At 34.4% G+C, this 18804-nt stretch overlaps 1 protein-coding gene across 3 annotated transcripts; it reads right to left on the reverse strand.

The window, feature by feature from the left end:
• Positions 1 to 442: 442 nt before the first annotated feature.
• Positions 443 to 17498, reverse strand: LOC112002185 (uncharacterized). Of its 3 annotated transcripts, XM_065771227.1 has the most exons (16): positions 17292 to 17498; positions 15824 to 15930; positions 14187 to 14729; positions 13842 to 14118; positions 11775 to 12073; positions 10173 to 10355; positions 9184 to 9939; positions 8969 to 9060; positions 8805 to 8864; positions 8630 to 8718; positions 7092 to 7673; positions 6630 to 6704; positions 4528 to 4598; positions 4371 to 4428; positions 1751 to 2006; positions 443 to 1532 (listed from the first exon to the last, which is right to left on the reverse strand). In XM_065771227.1, exons 3-16 carry the CDS (start codon positions 14594 to 14596, stop codon positions 811 to 813), a joined length of 3930 nt encoding a protein of 1309 aa, XP_065627299.1. In that variant the 5' UTR covers positions 14597 to 14729; positions 15824 to 15930; positions 17292 to 17498; the 3' UTR covers positions 443 to 810. The 3 variants fall into 3 exon arrangements, with proteins under 3 accessions (XP_065627299.1, XP_023890105.2, XP_023890103.2); XM_024034337.2 differs by lacking the exon at positions 15824 to 15930 and having other exon boundaries at positions 11775 to 12061; XM_024034335.2 differs by lacking the exon at positions 15824 to 15930.
• Positions 17499 to 18804: the final 1306 nt, after the last annotated feature.

An 18804-nucleotide genomic window follows, 5' to 3' on the forward strand; every position in this document is an offset into this window, starting at 1 on the left:
GGGACTTCCTGCCACTGAGCATGACCACCTACCCTTAAGAAATAATATCACAAAATTATAGCTTATTAACAGTCCATATATACAGTGTATGACTTTCAAAGAATAACAACAGAACAAAGATTGGTAAGAAAGATCTAACCATCTGCTAGCCTGAGAGATTACAAAAAATCAGAAACCTGAAAATACAGCAAAGCATTAAGTGAAAGAGCAAAAACCAATTTGTTTGATGAAAACTTGGACCTTGATTATATTCAGATCACTACTTAATGAATTCCACTTTCTCAAAGAAAAATCCTTGATGCACAAAACCTAGAATGAGATTAATGCATTACCACAGCATCGACAGTAACAGACAATAGGGTCGAATTTTCCATAAGGAATCATAAACAGAAAGGCATGGAAAGAAGGAAATACCTCAAATTTGAGTAAGCCAGCCAGCAGATAATAGAACAAAAAGCTGATTTTATTAGAAATATAAAATGTATGTACAAGAGGCGTTGTTCTCTCCTTTGTGACAGCTACAGCCAGATACAGTGTTTGCTAAGATATAATTTCTAGGGCATACTAACTTGTACCTTGAACAAAAATTTACAGTCGAAGTCACCAACTTAATACAGGAGCAAAATCCAAAACATCCGAAAGGTTCACTCGAAAATCAACTTGTGCAAGAGTCTACAAAAGAATTTATATAACCTAATTGTGAACCGGACAGCCGAATGACCATCCCTGTAACGGGTCATTTCTTGACAACAGCAACTTTGTTTTGTTTGTCAATGGTATAATGAACAAGACTATACAAAGAAAGCAACTTCAAACTATCATATTTAAATCTGAAAGGTCATCCATTGGAATTTCAAGGCCCATGAAGTCATCATCTTGCAAACCCTCTTCATCAATGTTCAGCCATGAACCCAGATCCTGCTCCTGATCATCAAGATCATCAGGCACGCCTAATACATCCATTCCCGGTAACTGTAGATGGGATAAATCAAGAGACTCGGAGTCATCCATTACATCCAAGCCAAACTCATCTTTTGCCTTGACATTGCCACTCTTAGTAAGTTCATTTGACTTAGATACTGAAGGCAACGCTGGTTTAGGTTGCTCTGACATCTTGCCAACAAGACCATTTACAGACGCAGATAGCTGAGTTGTTTTCTTAGGCTTTGTTTTAGATTTCCTTTCCAACTTAACATTGGGTAAAGCTGGCCGACCAATTTTAGTATTCCCATTTCTAGATATGATCTCTCTGCTGTGTCCCTTTCCATCTCTGTCCCTCTCACTTCTCTTTCCTTTGGCACTACTTGATAGAGAACTACCAATGCCTGATGGGGAACTTGAAGTACCTATAGTACCACCGACATCATCGAGCAATAATTCCCTCTTCTTCACCCTATTTGACCATGTATCTTCTCTACTAGTAGTTTGTTCAGATGAGTGATTCACAGGTGGAAGCACATCCAAGGAGTTAATATCATGGTTGTCCGCATTTTGACTAAATTGTGAAGGGCTTTTCTGTGAACTCAAGGAACCTGCAAAAGAAACAAAAGATAACAGTCCACAACTAAATCACATCACACTATCACAACAAAAAAGACGGAATAAATCCGAAGGCTGCAAATCCCCACAAAGAACTTTTCCTAAGGGATCATACTGGATGTAAAAAATAAATGTTCAAAGATATATGGAACATTAAGCAGATCACAATTATTTTTCCCATAAGGCAACAGAGAAAATACCAGAAACCTACCTTCCATAGAACGGATGGAGGCATATGGTTTGGTTGATTCACCCTCTGTGGTAGAATCAGCTGGACGTGCACCATTAAGGTTGGAAGACCTAGAAAGAAACATATCCTTAAATAAGGGCTCGCTGAAGCAACTCTTTCCTGTATCTTCAAATTGATGACATCGTTCTAATGTCCGTTTAACAAATGCCAGGGCAGCATGCTTGGCCACTTTGTTACTGGAACTCTTCCCACCAGTGCCATGAGGACCCCAACATGTCTATAAAACAACAACTGTATTAAATTCCAATCCACCACATATGCAAATAAACTTTCAGAAATAGAACTCCAGCAGCATTTCACCATGTGATAGGCTCAGACATGATAATCAGATGAGGCAAAAATAATTTCCCAAGACAATCTAGATGCCCTCAATCAGAATTATGTTAAATTGAAAAAAGAAAGAAAAGAAAGAAGCAAACAGTAAAGAAATTGCAGGAAAAACATATAATGAAAATCAAGATGAATATACAAATGAAATACACACACCGAAATCAATGCAGACAGGGAGCACGCATAAATAGAGTCATCCACCATGGTCAGAATTTTTGGATCAAAAGCTGTTGGTGCAAACTTAGAGACACTCTCCATTTGATGTAACAACTTTGCAACTAAACAGCGATTCCCATAATTTGCAAGATTTTAGATTTTTTTATTTACCCCACAGACAAAATATCTAAAGAGAATCAAAAGAAGAAATCCTCCATAGAAGCATGTGTTTACAGACCTTAACTGCCGAATTTTTTTCACAAGTTGGTTGACGCATACAGTTTTCTCATAAATTTGTTACAACTTACAAGTACCACTCCTTAATTGAGTCTAAGAAAAGTCTAACTATAACAAGACTGCCAGCAATACACCATGATCCAGTAGGCCTTGTAACTAGGACTTTTAGGGTCCATTTGGTTGAAGGAGAGAAAAAGTGGGAGGATAGAAAATGGGAAGAGAATAGAAAAGTGGAAGGATAGAAGAGATTTAGTTTTTTCTCATTTGTGTTTGATTGAGAGGATGGAAAAGTGGAGATGGAAAACTTATTTGTTTGGTTGAGAAGAAAAATGAGAGAATGGAAAATGAAGTTGGTATAAATTTACAATTATGTCCCCCATTAAATAAAACAAAAAAGTAAAAAATTTGTTATTAAAAAAATTGTGCATGGACACTTCATTTTTTTTTTAAATAGCACAAGCCAAAGCAAGATGAGCACCAAAAAATAAAAATAAAAATAAAAATTACTGAGAGGTACAAGAAAAGCCAAAAAAAAAGTAGTAGAAAAAACAGAAGAAAAAAAAAAGCAAATGGCAAGAACATGCCCAGAAGAAGAAGAAGAAGAAAAAAAAAAAAAAAAAAAAAAGGCAAGAACTCAGCCAAAAAAAAAAATTTGGCAAGAACAAGCCCATGTGCACTGTGCACATGGGCATTTTGGTCAGCCCAAATTGAGCTTTTCTCCCCTTCCTAGTTTTCTCCCATTTTGGTGAGAAAACTTTTTGGTGGGCAAAGGAGAAACACCCAGGCCCACCACTTATTTTCCCTCCCCCCTCCCAACCAAACAACCACTTAAAATGCTAGCTCTCCACTTTTCTCTTCTAAATTTTCCATCCTCCCTAAAATCCCTCTAAACAAACACACCATTAAGGATGGGGCAATGTGGCCATAGGTCTTAGCTCCATATCTTATCAAGAATAACAAAGAAAAAGAATATCCAGTTGCTTAACACTTGTATACTGGCCCAAGATTCCTCATTATTAGATTTAAATCCACTTAAGAGCAACAATAGAAACAGGAAACAACTTGGACAAAAACCATAAGGTCTTGACCCATTTCAGTGGACATGGTTTTCAATAATAGTTGTCTATGATGACAATCAAACTTGAAGCAAATCTTAAAAGAAGTCATTCAGGAAAGCCATCATAAATCAGAATATTAAATAGCAAGATTTAAACTTTAAGGGTTCCTTGAGACCTAGAATATACTGCATTTTTCACTTTCTCCATCCTTTTTTATTATTTAATTATGTGCCCCCCCCCCCCCCCTTCTCTCTCTCTCTCTTAACAGTAGAGATTTTCATCTTGAAGAGAGCAGGGAGGTTTTTTTTTTTGGGGGGGGGGGGGGGGGGGGTGGGAGTGTGAGGGGAGGTAGTCAACAATATTGTCCCTCTAAAGATACACCAAATGGAAACTGATAAGATCATCCATAGTCGATAATTTTAGGAAACCCTTCCAGTTGTTGATGTTATGTACTTAACAAACATGGACCTGAAGAATTGAGATGCTCAAACCATTACTATCTCCTATTTTCCTCTTCTTTGTTCTGTATGGTCCAGCATTACACCTACTCTGCTTCCTGGCCCTCACTGGAGTAGTTACAAGAAGCTTTAGGGGCTGCTAATATCAATTTTGCTACAGTTTTACTTTATTTTATTTTTTTGTCCATCTTTTTTCCTTTTTCCTTTTTCACTATGTCATTTTAGCTCTTGGTTATGCCCCACCAAAGTCATATCAATATTTTCAAACAAGGAACATGGGAGCTAATTCCAAATTAAAGACAGAAGAGGGAGATACAGAATACTGAACATTAAGAAGATTACCATATACTTCTCATAGGCCATTCTCACAAGTCTGTCAAGGGCATGTTGTTCAAACTCCCTACACAAGAATAGAATGTTTTGTTTACACCATGATGAACAAAAGCTTAGGTTAAACATAGCATGGAAGATTTTCAGAAAATAAAGCATTAAATCTTACTTTTCTTGAAGATCTTTCATGGCTGAGGAAGTCTTCAACAGTCTATCTAGCAAGTCTTTCTTCTTGGAAAACTAGCGCATCAACAAACACATTCATATGATGAGAATCTTATAAAAAGAATCTAGCTCATTGTAAGATGGAAAGTTCAACTATAAATAATGTCATGATACATGCAAAATGAATATTCCTTTTCCATTTCCAACTCCTTTTTTTTTTTCCCATTATAAATACATTTACTTGAAATTTTTTTTCAACTAAAATAGGCATGGACATATATCCACTACATAGACTATTCCATACTAACCATAAGCGGACAGGAGGTTGTAAATGAACACAATAAAGAAGAGAGAGCATAAAGGCTTTTGCAAAGGTTCAAATAAAGAGAGTGATCCACTATCATCACTTTTATTTGTTCTAGTAACGGAGGTGTTGAGTAAGATACTCTCAAAAGCTGTAGAAGGGCGGTTTATTCAGGGGGAGGAAGGGAAAGTGAGCCTCTGATGATTTCACATCTCTTGCTTGCAGATGACACAGTGATTCGGTGTGGGAATGATCTAGAAGAGATTGGCTATTTGGAGTTCTGTAGTGTTTTAAAACTCTCCTTGGGTTAAAAAATAATTTAAGCAAATCCAAAATTGTTCCCACTAGAGAAGTTCCAAAAATATCAGAGCTTGGCTGAGATTCTTGGTTGTATGATATTGACTCTACCTATGAAATAATTGGGACTACCACTGGGGACTAGTTATAAGTTCAAAGCAATATGGGACCCAATTCTGGAGAAGATGGAAAGGAAGTTGGATGGTAGGAAGAAGCTTTATTTTCCAACTTCATTTTGCTTAAGAGTAAACTCTCCAACAACTTACCCACTTATTTCCTTAGGAGATGAGGTTAAGTTTTCCTAAGTGAATTGGACGACAATCTATAAGCCAATTCAATACAGTGGACTGGGGGTCCGAAGCCTAGTATGATTTAACAGTGCTTTGCTGGGAAAAAGTTGTGGTGGGTATCCTATGGGCTATGGATATTGATACATTATGGAAAATCGTGGTGGCTACAAGATTTGGCAATACATTGGGAGGGTGGACTTCAGGGGTCTTAAAGGTCTCTTTTGGAAACATATTCGAAATGGGTGGGGGAAATTCACTGCTTTTATAGGGGTTGAGGTCAGTAATGGCTACCGCATTCAGTTTTGGCTAGACTTATGGTGTGGGGATGTCATTCTTAAGAAGGCCTTTCCGGCACGATTTCGCATAACTCAGAATAAAGAGGCTTCTGTAACAGACCATATGAATTGGACTAATGGTGTTTTGCATTGGGATGTTTTGTTTATCTGGGCTGTTCATGATTAGAAGTTGGGGATTCTACAATCATTTTTGGCTCTTCTCAAGTCCGCCAAGGTTACTAGGGATAGGGAAGACCGGATGTGCTGGATCCCATTAGGAGTGGTATTTTTGCAGTCAGGTCATATTATCAGGCTGTTACTCCTGGTAGTTCACAAAACATTTCATGTAAAAGTATTTTGAAAGTCAAGGTTCCTGCTAAAAGTATTTTTTTTTCACTTGGACAGCAGCTAGGGGGAAAATTCTATGGATAATCTTCAGAGGCCTCATATTTGTACTGTCGAGTGATGTTGCATGTGCAACAACAGTGGGGAGACTACAGACCATTTCCTTCTTCATTGTGCTTGCGCACAATTTACTCTCTTTGATTTTGTTTGTTTGGTATACATTGGGCTTTGCTCAGGAGGGTAGTGGATTTTCAGGCTTGCCAGAAAGGGAGTTTTGGTCAACATTGTTTTGTGGATATATGGGATGGCCATTCCCTTAAGTGCTATGTGGACTATTTGGTAGGAAAGAAACCAGCCTACTTTTGAAGGGGTAAAACATTCATTTTTGGAGCTAAACTAGTTTTTCTTACCACCTATGTATGGTGATGGCTGCATTCAGTGGTCACTCATTTTCCCCCTTGGAGGAACTTCTAATCTATGTGATTTCCAATAAATATTGTGGTATCCCTAGTACAATACCTGTGTACAAGGGGAGCCTGACTGTTTTGAATACTTGATAAAATTTACCTAAAAAAAATAAAAAGGTATCAAATACCTGTCCTTGGGACTTCTCTTCTAATCTACTGATTTCGTCACTGATTCCTTCATCCTCCATCTGTGCCATGTCAGGCTGAATAACAAAGAACATGCAATCAACATACTACAGTTAAAACACCTCAATAACAAAGGTAAAAGAGCATGATATAAAGCATTCCAGCATAACTAGGAAAAAATAAAACCCCATAGCCCCTACACCATCACTCCCCCACCCCCCCAAACAACACAAAAAATCAGAAAAAGAGCAGAAGCTTCAAGGGGACATATCAGAACAAGAGTAGAAGCGAAGGGGACAGCTTTTTCATAATGATACAGAAATCAAACATTTGATAAATATAAGCAGCCAATTATAACTGTCAAAATAATTTCTGAGATCATATTTAACAATAAAAAAATACCCACCATCTAATGGAACAAAAGAGAATGTAAAATTAGTAGGTGCTGGTAGAAGTGAACTTACCACAGGTGTTGGAAAAATACCAATACTTTGAATCTCCAAGAGAAGTTTTTCATTTATATGCATATTATCATACTGATATTCTGAACAGCCCATGCTAGGCATCAATGTTTGATCTGAATGTAAACCATTTGGAGAATGACCAAAGTTTGAGTTCATCCCTGTGTTCAGGAAGCCCACCATATCACTTTCGGGTTCATCGTGCTCCATCTTACCAGTTATCCTATAGCCGTTAAAAGCAGTAGGCCCAGCAAACTGAAAGTTGATTAATGACTGGTGGTTCAAACTATTTGATTCCAAATCTCCATCCATCTCATATGCACTAAATTTTAGGTCTTCAATTCCATTACTACAATCCTCCTCAGAAATGAGAGCTGCTATGAGTCTCTGACATAAAGGAATCACACTATGATCCCCTGTACCTGGTACTAACTGTTCTGCAAGAAGTTCGATGCTTCTTGCTTCAGTAGCAGGCTCCATCTCTCTCTCATGTTCAATAAACCCAAATCCATTAGGAACAGTACTACAGCCATTAACATTAGAATGAACTGGGGTTGATGTAGGAACCAAGTAATCAAGCTTTCCCTGACAAATTAAACGAAAAATAAATAATAAATAAAAAATATTATAATTGCTCTTAAATATGAAAGGATTTTAACTAAGAAAACTACAACACTCCAAACTATATATAGATAGACAGATAAAGACCATACCTTAATTTGCACTATTCAGAAACCATAAAAATTTTAAAACATTATACTCCAAACTACATGAAAAAACTTTATTTTTAAATTGCAAGTGACCAAGAAATATGACACCGGCTAAAAAAAAAAAAGAGTACTTAAACATGTAGCTAGTGAGCTTCAAATTCATTATAAAAAGGAAAAAAAAAAAAGTGTGTTTCAATTTTCAATATTAGGTTCAAGGCTCTAAGAGTTGATACTCACGGACTTAATAATACAACCTTAGTGCAGTGACACAACTTCATATAATAAAACAAATAAACAAAAGAATAAATAGTAAACTATAAAAAAAAAAATAATAATAATAATAAATAAAGAAGATGGGAAGGGAGAAGATAAAAGGACAAAAACAGTAAAATACGAGATAGAAAAACATGAAGAACTCCAAATTGGCAAAAACAAAATCACTTATATGCATATAACCATTTTTCTTTATGTCATTTGAATATCCTATGATTAACAAAGACTGCATCCACAAATCTGAATAGAGCAAGTAAATCTGCCAAAGCAACTACAATGTAAAGAATTTACTTCTTTTTGTCTTATTTTAGGGTAAATATCAGGTTGCTTGTTAATTAATTAAAACAACAAATGGATTTCTGATCCAATAAATCATAGAAACGAACACTAAAACCTGATAAGTTTCCACCAAGTCAAAGAGATAACTTGTTATATGAAATGCAATTATGCTGCCAACTTTACCTATACCACTTTTTTTTGACACAGTGAAAACAAAGTCTGCAAGATATGATTATATATCTGATATAAAATTTAGCAATAGAAAGGTTGGGCCATTACTTGTTGCTTTAAGAAAGCAATGTCAGCATCAGATATAAATCCAAAAAGTGACTCCATCTGCTTCCAAAAGGGGCTGGAAAAGGCACGAGCTGCAGCAACAATCAAATAAATTAACCCAACAACTACAAGTATTTTGGCAACAAGACGAATGCAAAATTTTCAGTGAGAACAATACCAGGATTAATGACAGCAGTTGCCGCAGCCAATAGCTCCTCATGCCCATCATCTGACCCAACTAAATAAAATAAAACCAAAAGTGATTAAGAGGAAAAAAAAATAAATAACCACAGAAACTTAAGGGTTTATAAATGTTCTCTTAAACAGCTGTAGTTCAACTACCAAGAAAATCTGCTGCATTGATCGCTGTATGCTTTTGACGAGCATATGGCTTACGGTCAGAAAGTTTCCTAGTTGGTGGACGACCTGCCTTGCTGAATGAAGATTTCATTAAACTATTAGACATCAATCCCAGTGGCCCAATATTGTTAGACAACAAATTTGGGAGAAATTTATTAGACAACCAGAAAAAAAGATATTCGATTAAAATGTCTAACCTCTCAGTCTTATCAAGACCAAGCCTGGCACTCCTAAGCTGTTTTGCTGTTCCGACATTACCAAGCTTCTCAACTGTCATTGGCATGAGAGATCTTGTGGAAGTAAAACCACGCCCAGTTCTCCCTTGTCTTCGAACACTATCTCCAATTTCTTCCCCAGTAATTGGCTTGTTCTTTCTTGATGGCAGGACCAAAGCGGACACCTTTTGTACATTCTGCCCAACCTTCTCATCTATCTCATCAGACTTTTTGCACTTATCCCTGGATTTAGTTTCCACAGCCCCTGACTCCTCACTTTCAGATAAGGCGGCTGAAGACAAGGTTTCACCTTTTAATTTCACTTGTTGAGGAGAACTGCCAGGCATGCGTCTAGCAAATCCCAACCCAATGTCATTACCAACAACATCAGATCCAGTATCCAGAGCAGGAGTTTCGTCATTACTTGAAACAATAGGAACAAGATTTTTTCTTCTTGCAGTACGGGAGATCTTCTGTGGCCTCTGGCCAGCCCAATGGGCAACAGGTGGGGATGAAGACTGTGTTGAGGCCATTCGTTTGCGATTATTGGATCCAACAGCAGCAGGGGGCTTGTTTGTGCAATTAGATAGTTCCCAGTCATTAGGAACATTCGCTCTCTGGACAACAGGGGACAACTTTGGTGCAACACAAGAACCTGATCTTGGAGCCCGAACAGATGCATTCATTTTCGTGTTTGAAGTAGGACTAGCTGAATTAAAATCATCACGAACATTTGTCCTGAGCATTGCACAACGCAAAGAAAATGAAAATTATTATTATTAAGAAAAAACAAAAAACAAAAGAGTCAGAGAAAAGGGGGCTTTCAATATAAAACTAAAGGCTCCTCCAACTGAAAATAATGGAACACAAGCCTCCAAAGAAGAAAATAATTTTCATAAGAAACAATTGCAATTATAATATGGTCAAGAAGACAAAGTGACCAAAACTCAAGAAAATAAGGATGCACATACTTATTAATAGCTCTAATGTTCACCCTTTCCTTATCTGAACCAATAGGACGATCTCTCCTATCATTGATCAGGGAACTATTGTCGGCATCGGTCCTAGGGACAGATGAACGCATGCCAAAGCCAGTCTGTTGAGAGTTACCATCTGATTTTCCAACTCCAACAACTCCATTAGGGACTCCTGGCCTATAGAAAGACACATTTCAATATCACCTCTCAAATAAAGAATTATTAATGATAAAACTTACCAAAAAGAAGAGTTATAAATGATAATTATTAAAATTAAAATTAATTAAAGTTTGTTTCATAAAATGACAATCAATTCCTCCCCCCCAAAAAGAAAAGACTTAAATGTTCAAAGAAATGTCACTTGAAACAGATGCCCTAATATCTAAGTTTCCCCTACACTTTCTTAATTCTTTGTGTTAGGGTAGCCTTTTCCCCTCTATACTACAAGGCTAAATCCTCAAGAAAAGTACTCTTTCATTCTTCACAATTCAATTTATGGGCTTGATTCCAATTAAAACTTGCAGAAAGTTAACCAATCAGCATTGCTAGGCCAAAAAAGAAACTACACAATATCTAAACAGAGATTTGTATCCTTAACATCAAGTGCTTTCACCTTTTAAGCAGTATGTGAATATAATATAATAGACAAAGTGTCAGTTATTGGATATTTTGTAATATAAAAATGAATATTGTAAGTTCAAAATTGCAAATATATTTTCCTGTACTTCATTAAACTTTGAGTCCTATAAACCAAATATGCATCCATAAGGCAATAGTTGCGTGCCTCATGCAATGAGGTGAAACCAAAGGTGTACTAACCATTAATATCACACATTGAGGTGTTTTCCTTAACTTTTTACCTTGAGCGTAGCCTATATAAGGATAATACAGCATTGAATGATGACACAGAAAAAATAATAAATGAATTTGAATATAAAAGAATGAAACCCAAAAAAAAATATTTACCTTTTTTTTTTTTTTGAGAAACAATATGCGTGTCTTTACTTGCACTCTTGCCTAGTTAATTCATTACTACTTTAAAAAGATGCTAATTTGTACTTACTACTCTCAATGTTAGCAGTAAACCTATCTGTTAAACCATAAAAATTAAGAACAACATCCAACTGAACCTACATGGTGTAAAAACCTCAGATGCATAAAGCAGAAACTTTACCCCTTTTAAAAGTTTAGATCTCCTAAGAAGAATAAGAGTACATACTATTTAATGGGGAATACGCAGAAAGGAAAAAAAAGATAATTGAAGAGAGAAACAATGCAATTACAATATAAGGAACATCATCTTTATCAACAATTTTTAAGTAGAGGCTTCAACATATGGACACAAGTTTATCAGCTATGAACAGCATTCTTTAGTTTTTATGCTATTCAGTAAAGGCTCTTAATGATTACAGAGGACACCTGTATCCTACAAAGTGCTAATTGTTATCAAGTTTCTCTCAGGGAAAAAATAAATAAATAAAAAACTACAACAAAATGGCAACTAAAAGAACCTGCATTGCCAAGTGGGTAATTTTAATAGATGCTATTATTAGAATAGTCACTCTGTGATGTATGAATACTAGTAAGAAGTCAAACCTGAAACCATGGGATTCATTACTCAACCTTGACCGGGCATCAGCAACAGGTCTTTGCTGTATTCCCTGTTTAGGTTCCCGGTAGCCATCAATTGGTTTAGTTGACGTTGTACCTGGAGAAACATCTGGCTTAATACCAGAACGCTTCTTCTTCATTTTTGTCTTTTCCCAACCATCAACACCAATATTTAATGATCGATCCTCAGCCTGAACTGCACCACTATTTGCAAGCCTTAGCATTTCTCTGTCCCTATCTATAGCCCCAGATGGCCTGACAATGGCATTACTCTGCACATCCATCTAGATATATCAGAGTCTATGTCAGACACCTCTTAGAGGAATAATAACTCAGGCAATGGGCATGTCACACAAAAATTTAGGTAGACCAAATAAAAACATATAGAGCAAGAAAATCCAGCATGCTACCAAATGCATAATATAATATAAGAACAATAACCTGAACAGGTGCACAAACACATACACATATAATGTAAGAAACTACAAAGTAAATAAGTTACCTGCTAGAACTGAAATGAATAAAAACATATAAACAACAATAAATACCATATCGTCTCACACAATCTAAAGAAAGAAAAAAAAGGTTCAAACTAAGTAATAACTGTAAAGGGAAAATTTAACTGAAAGAGAGCTTTCACATTATATGGCAGTAATGTATATACATAAACACAGTTGTCAAAATGTGAATCATATTATGAATTAGTTTTGTTTTATTTTATTTTTTTCATGTATCATATCATGTACCGTAAGATACACAAACACCTAAAAAAAGTATAAATATATTTATAAGTTATATTTATTATAAATTTCTAATATATTCAACTAATGACTAATTTAATCATTAATTATGTAATAATATTTAGCAAAGCTAACTAAACAAATCAAATTAAAATGCGTTTATAACATCCATGTTCAAATTGATTTGTAATATATAACATATGAGCCAAAATAATAATTTTGTTCTCATCATATTTGTCATCTTTCTCAATCAATTCCATCTAATTCAATGTTATCATCATGTTCATCATTTTGCAAAATTATTTCTTCATTGACATTTTCTTCCTTATCATCAACATTTACTATTTTTTCATTTTCTTTTGTTTTAATTATTATTTTTATATCAAGGCATTCTAGCTTCTTAACAGACAACTCAAAATGAAAATCTAAGAGAAACTTAGAACTTTAAAATAGAAGAACAATCTGTGAAACCCCAAATTCGAGACCAATCAAAAAGAGTAAGAGCAAACAAATCCTTCAAATGATCCAAGGAGCTCTCCCTATCTTAAAAAGTAAGACCATTCCACTCCTTCGAAACTTATAACAAAAATAAATACTAATTATATTTTCATTTAATACCTTATTCATGGAACAGAAATGCAAATATGAAAGTGAAGTGTCAAGTGAGTAGTCCACATTTTTATTACGCTCAATCAAATAGCCCAATAATTTTATGTTAAAAACAAGTCTAACAACTTGTTGGCTTGAATTAAAGCATAAATTTTAACAAAAAAAACTCAATTTAAGCCCACATAGCTATATATTGTGCAATTTTACAATATGACACAATTCATACGATGTATCATACAATTCATGAGCATGTTCGATACATATCAATGATACAGTACTTTTTCACTTAATACGATACGTATCAAGTATTGTAAGATACTAAAAATTATGCATAAACATAAAAAATCATGTTATCCACAAGAACTTTAACGTCATATGGTGATCGTCAAAAGGCAGCAACAAATAGAAATCAAAACATAATAAGGAAAAATTTAGGTACAATTCCGTAAGTGTGGTACATTAGATTCCCCAATTTAATTCAAACACATGATTGCATTGACCTATAAAACAAAAATAGTGTTATCTTTTCAAAGGACAATTAAATTCAACTCATCTATGTGTTTGAATTTAATTGGGAAACCTAATGTACTACACCTAAGGTATTGTGTCTAAGTTTTACCCAAAAATAATCCAAAAACCAATATGATAATTATAATAATTGTTGCAAGTTAATTAAATGAGACATTCATCCAAAGTAACATACCCTCACATCTAGCAAAGAAGTTCGAGTGCGCTTGTTTGGGACAGCATTTTTAGTCCTTTCTTCAGGTTTTTGCTGCTCAAGTTCAAAACCACTGGCAATGGCATGACTCTGAATTCCAATCTTACCTACATTTGTCCCCAAGACTGACCGATCATTTGATAACACACTAGACCGGTCATTAGAGAAACCATCTGATCGGGATCTCTTCTTTGATGGTATGCTTGGGAAAAATTTGTTAAATACAGATAAGGCTTCATTGAAAATTTTCATACGTTCCCTGTTAAATATTACAACGTTATAACTAGTTACAACTCCAATCTAAAATGCAAAGTAAATAAAAACTACCTCGCCTTGACAGAGCATTCACGAAGACCAGCCTTTGCTCGTTTGATTTCGTCTGCTAATGGTAGCAGCTTGCCTTTCGAATAAGCAGATGGAGAATCATCTGGTGAAATGCCAAGTGCAACACTAACATGTCGTTTAAACTCTACTTGGCGCATAGACTTATAATCTGCAACCACTGTCTTCGGATCAAAACGCATGCATTGGAAGAAGTTCAGCACATCTCCTTGTGTCACTGTGGAACTGCTTCTAGACATGTTTGGAAGAGAAGACAGAATTGGATTCTCCATGCTCTCACGAAAGCTGCTCGATCTGTCCAATTGAGCAGCTATGTGGGATCCACGCTGCCCACTGGTGTATAATGGTCTATCCGGGCTACTAGACGGCAAATCAAATTTGCTAGATGTTGCCATTGCATTAATTTCCACACATCCACTGTGTCACAAACCCAGAAAACACAGTGGTGCATGACAAATTTGAGATAATATAGAACATAAAGGCTGAATTTATGCTACTAACAATGACCAGCTGATCCAGACAGTTCTCCTGCAATGGAGAAACCAAATATGCAAATTACATAACATATGTAGGGGCTTCACGTCTTATGTTCCTTAATGTTTGTAACACATATATAACTTGAAATTACAAGTAGATTGAAGGTCCAGACAAATCACTAATAGTTCATGACAAAACATGTTTGAGCATGCACATGTGCGCATCTCTTTGTGGATACACACAATAAAATAAACCAATATGCATAAACTATAGAACTGTAAAATCTATAATATTCACCCATTTTCACATTTTTGAGATCCAAAACAGAAGGTACTACAACATCCTCCATAGAGAAAAGATTTTTTTTGTATAGATGAACAACTTTGTCAATAAAGTGGATGGATGAAGCCCCCACAAAACGAAACTGCTATTTATTAATTTGTTTCAGTTGGTGTTACCTCTAGCTTCTACAACATTTCTTCTATATTTTCTTGTATTGCCACTTGTTCGTCTCAACACACTCTATGCTTTTTGATAAGTAAGATTTAGTCCCAAGGAGAGGAGAAAGGGGAGATTCGAACTAATGACCTCCGCTTCATGAGGCGTGGTCCCCAGTCAATTATGCTATCACTTGGGGTTACACTCTTTTCTATACACTTTTTTCTTGAAGCATGTCATCTCCTTGGTCAAGGAAATTTAATTGCATCTCTCCATTGTTCTGACTAACTAGTATCCATGAAATGCAAAGCCTCATAATCTAAGTATATCCCAAAATTATCAATTAGGATCAGAATGTTTATGCTCCAGTGATTTCATAGTCTTTGCAAGCTTGTTTGAAGATTTTGCTAATCAAAGTAAGCCAACATATCTTTAGGAGAAAAAAAAATTAACAAGCTACTGGTAAAAAGCCAAGTATCAATATCCTAATATTTTCCTTATCCTCAGTGAGGAACAAGAAAAAAGTGACATGAAATTACAATCTTCCTTGAAAACTTAAGCAACTAGCCCCTGCTAAAATTACACACAGAGAAGTGTTCAATCATTAATGCAATGGGTTGTCATAATTATAAATTTTAATTAAGACTAATATAATCCTTTTTTATAAGTAACATAATACATAATCAAGTTCAGACACAAGGACTTACATGCTGCATTAACAACAAAGTGAATCAACAATTTGGACTCCAACTTGAACTGTTTTATAATAAATAACATTGCCAATTTACAACCCATGCCCCCTCCTGAGTAAGGACTGCATAGAGAGAGCAAGAATAACAAACAATTGTGCATTTGATTAATATCAGTCACAAAAAAATCCAACTTTGCTTATACTGAGGAATAAGGATCCTCTCCATTTACTTGTGAAATTAATGGATTCCATTTTACGATGAATTGCAATACTAAAGGTGTAAATAATGCAACATCATTTAAGATCAGTTATTATCCTTTAGTTAGTCGATTGAGATTTTAGATGACGTGACATCATATAAACTTTTAGATTTGTCAAAATTATACTTTATCCTAAAATGGGCAGAAAAGCAAAATGGCTTTCTTAAATAGAGTAGTTAGTAAACTAAGTTTATATAAAAAAATAAAAAATAAAATTTTAAAAGGGACATATATGATATTGCCCACACCCAAACAATGGCTGAAATTTTACTTGCACATGAAATAAACCTACATGGTAAAACTGTCACGACTGACATAGCTGGTCATACTCTTTTAATTTAAGGTAAAAATTATTGGATTAAGATCCTCTCCATTTCATATGGATCTACTTCACAGTTTCAAATTAAATATTACAAATCTAAACATGTATCTAGACCAACTCATTTAAACGACATCAATTTTTAAATGACGTAACAGCATGCACACTGTTAGACACAATTAGAAAGAAACAAATTATATATAACTGTGTGTGTGTGTGTGAACAAAAAATGGAGTCTCCATTTCACTTGAAATGAAGACAATCCCTGTCCAAAATTACCACCATTGAAAAATTAATTTCAAAAGCAACTTTCCAAAATAACTTGAATAACTTTCTGTAAATACCAGCCAGTAGGGGTAACAATTTTTTCAAATTACATTCCTGTATAATTTTTTTTTTTTTTTTAAAAAAATCCCCACTCTTTTATTTTGTCTGGTATTTCTCTGAAGTTCACTTTCTCAGTTAAATTATTCACCATTAAATTTTCCACCAATGACACAACATAAATTTTCCTCTGTTATATCATTCTAATTAAATTAAATTTAAATAATAAAAAAACACACACACACACACACACAAATTAAATATACTGACACATAAATTTGGCTACTATAAGCTTAAAATTACTGTTTCTTCTTAATTATTCGATTTTTGTCTCAATCTCAGTTCATTAAACATAACCTAAGAGAAAAATCGCAGACAAAAAAGGAAACCCTAGAAGTTGAATCACAAGCAAAAACCCAGAAAAGGAAACCAAAATCCATCTTCAATTACCCAAAAATAAAAAATAAAAATAAAAACTTAGAGCAAACCACAAAAAATAAAACCCTAGAAATTAAATCAGCATAGATTTTTTAAAAAAATTTAAAATTTTAAAAAAATAAAATAAAAAGAAAATTGTATACCTTTTGAATTGTGGTATCAGTGTAGGTGCTCGCTACGATTGAGAGATTTAGGGAAAATTTAAGAGTTAATTTAGGTTTTGAATTTGGTATTTTTGAGGTTTGTTTTATGAGTTGGAGCTCGAAATCGAAGGTTCGTACAAACAAGCCATGGAGGACGAAGCACCCTGTGTTTTGATCGGCAATGAATTTGGGCTGTGTCCGAATTGCCGTTTTTGCCCATGTTTTGTTTTCTTTCGGATTTTTAAGTGCTTTTTAAGTAGGGGTATTTTGGGAATAACACTAAAAGTGTTGAGCCGGCTTAAATGAAATCCAGCTTCAAGTTTATACTACCAAATCACATGTTTTTTTTTTTTTTTTTTGTATTTTTTAAGGTCATATGTAGTAAGAGAAATGATTGTGTGTTATTATTCCATTTGATTTAAAAACAAAAAAAGAGTGAAATGATTGTGTGATTTGTAACAATATAAGCAAATATCAATGTTAATTAAATTCCTTAAAAAAATTCACATTAATAAAGGATTAAGGATGTATTTAACTATTCATTACGTAGAAATTTAGTTTTTGCAATTTTTGATAATTACTTGGAAATTTTGTTTAGCAATGGTTAAAAGCATTGGTTTTCATTTAAAAAGTATAGTTCAATTTTCTTATAAAAAATAAAAAGTACAGTTGAATTTACGATATTGTGCTTACTAAATAAGTATATATAAGTACATGAATTTATTTTAAACATATGATATACATCTAAACATACCCTCTTACAAATTTATAATTTTTATGACTTAAAATTATCAACTATAAATAATTTAAAAATAAAAATAAAAACCTTAAATTTTCATGGAGTAAAAGAATCAAAAGTGGTGGTTTGATTATGAGTAATAGTGATAGAGGTCACGTGGTTTTGTGCAATAGACAACAAAAACTGGTTTTGATGGTAGTCATGAACTTTTTGATTTCCAAATAAGTCTATATACGAGGCATTACTCGCGGAAATAGGAGTTAAAATGTTTGTGCCTTTGCATGATGATAAAAAATAAGAATAACGGTACAGCAATGCCAATGATAAATAACGTGAAAAAACTTCGAACTCATTGGACCTAGTCGGTTGACTTTTAAACACAAGGTCCTTACTTGTAAAATCGTAACAACTTAACATGCGAAGTAGCACATTAAAAAAACAGTACTTTTAGGATTATGTCACTTGCTACATTTGTTGCCGCATCTTGTTAAAGTGATCAATTATGAGCAGTGAACAATCATTTTTACATAAACTCTTCGCCAACAATACTAGACATCATGTTTCTCAAGGGAAAAAAAAATACTAGACATCATAGTTGTGACAAAAATTGTGTCGCTTATTCCTCTTGACAAAAAAGAAAGGGTTAATAATAATAATAACAATAACAACTTATAATTAGTGGCAAAGTCAAGACTTGACTTCAAAGAGCAAAATTTATAATTAATATACGTGTCTCCATACATTTACAGATATATATAGAAACAAGTACATAAC

This window comes from Quercus suber, unplaced genomic scaffold (genome assembly GCF_002906115.3).
Source record: "Quercus suber isolate HL8 unplaced genomic scaffold, Cork oak 2.0 scaffold_41, whole genome shotgun sequence".
NCBI lineage: Eukaryota > Viridiplantae > Streptophyta > Magnoliopsida > Fagales > Fagaceae > Quercus > Quercus suber.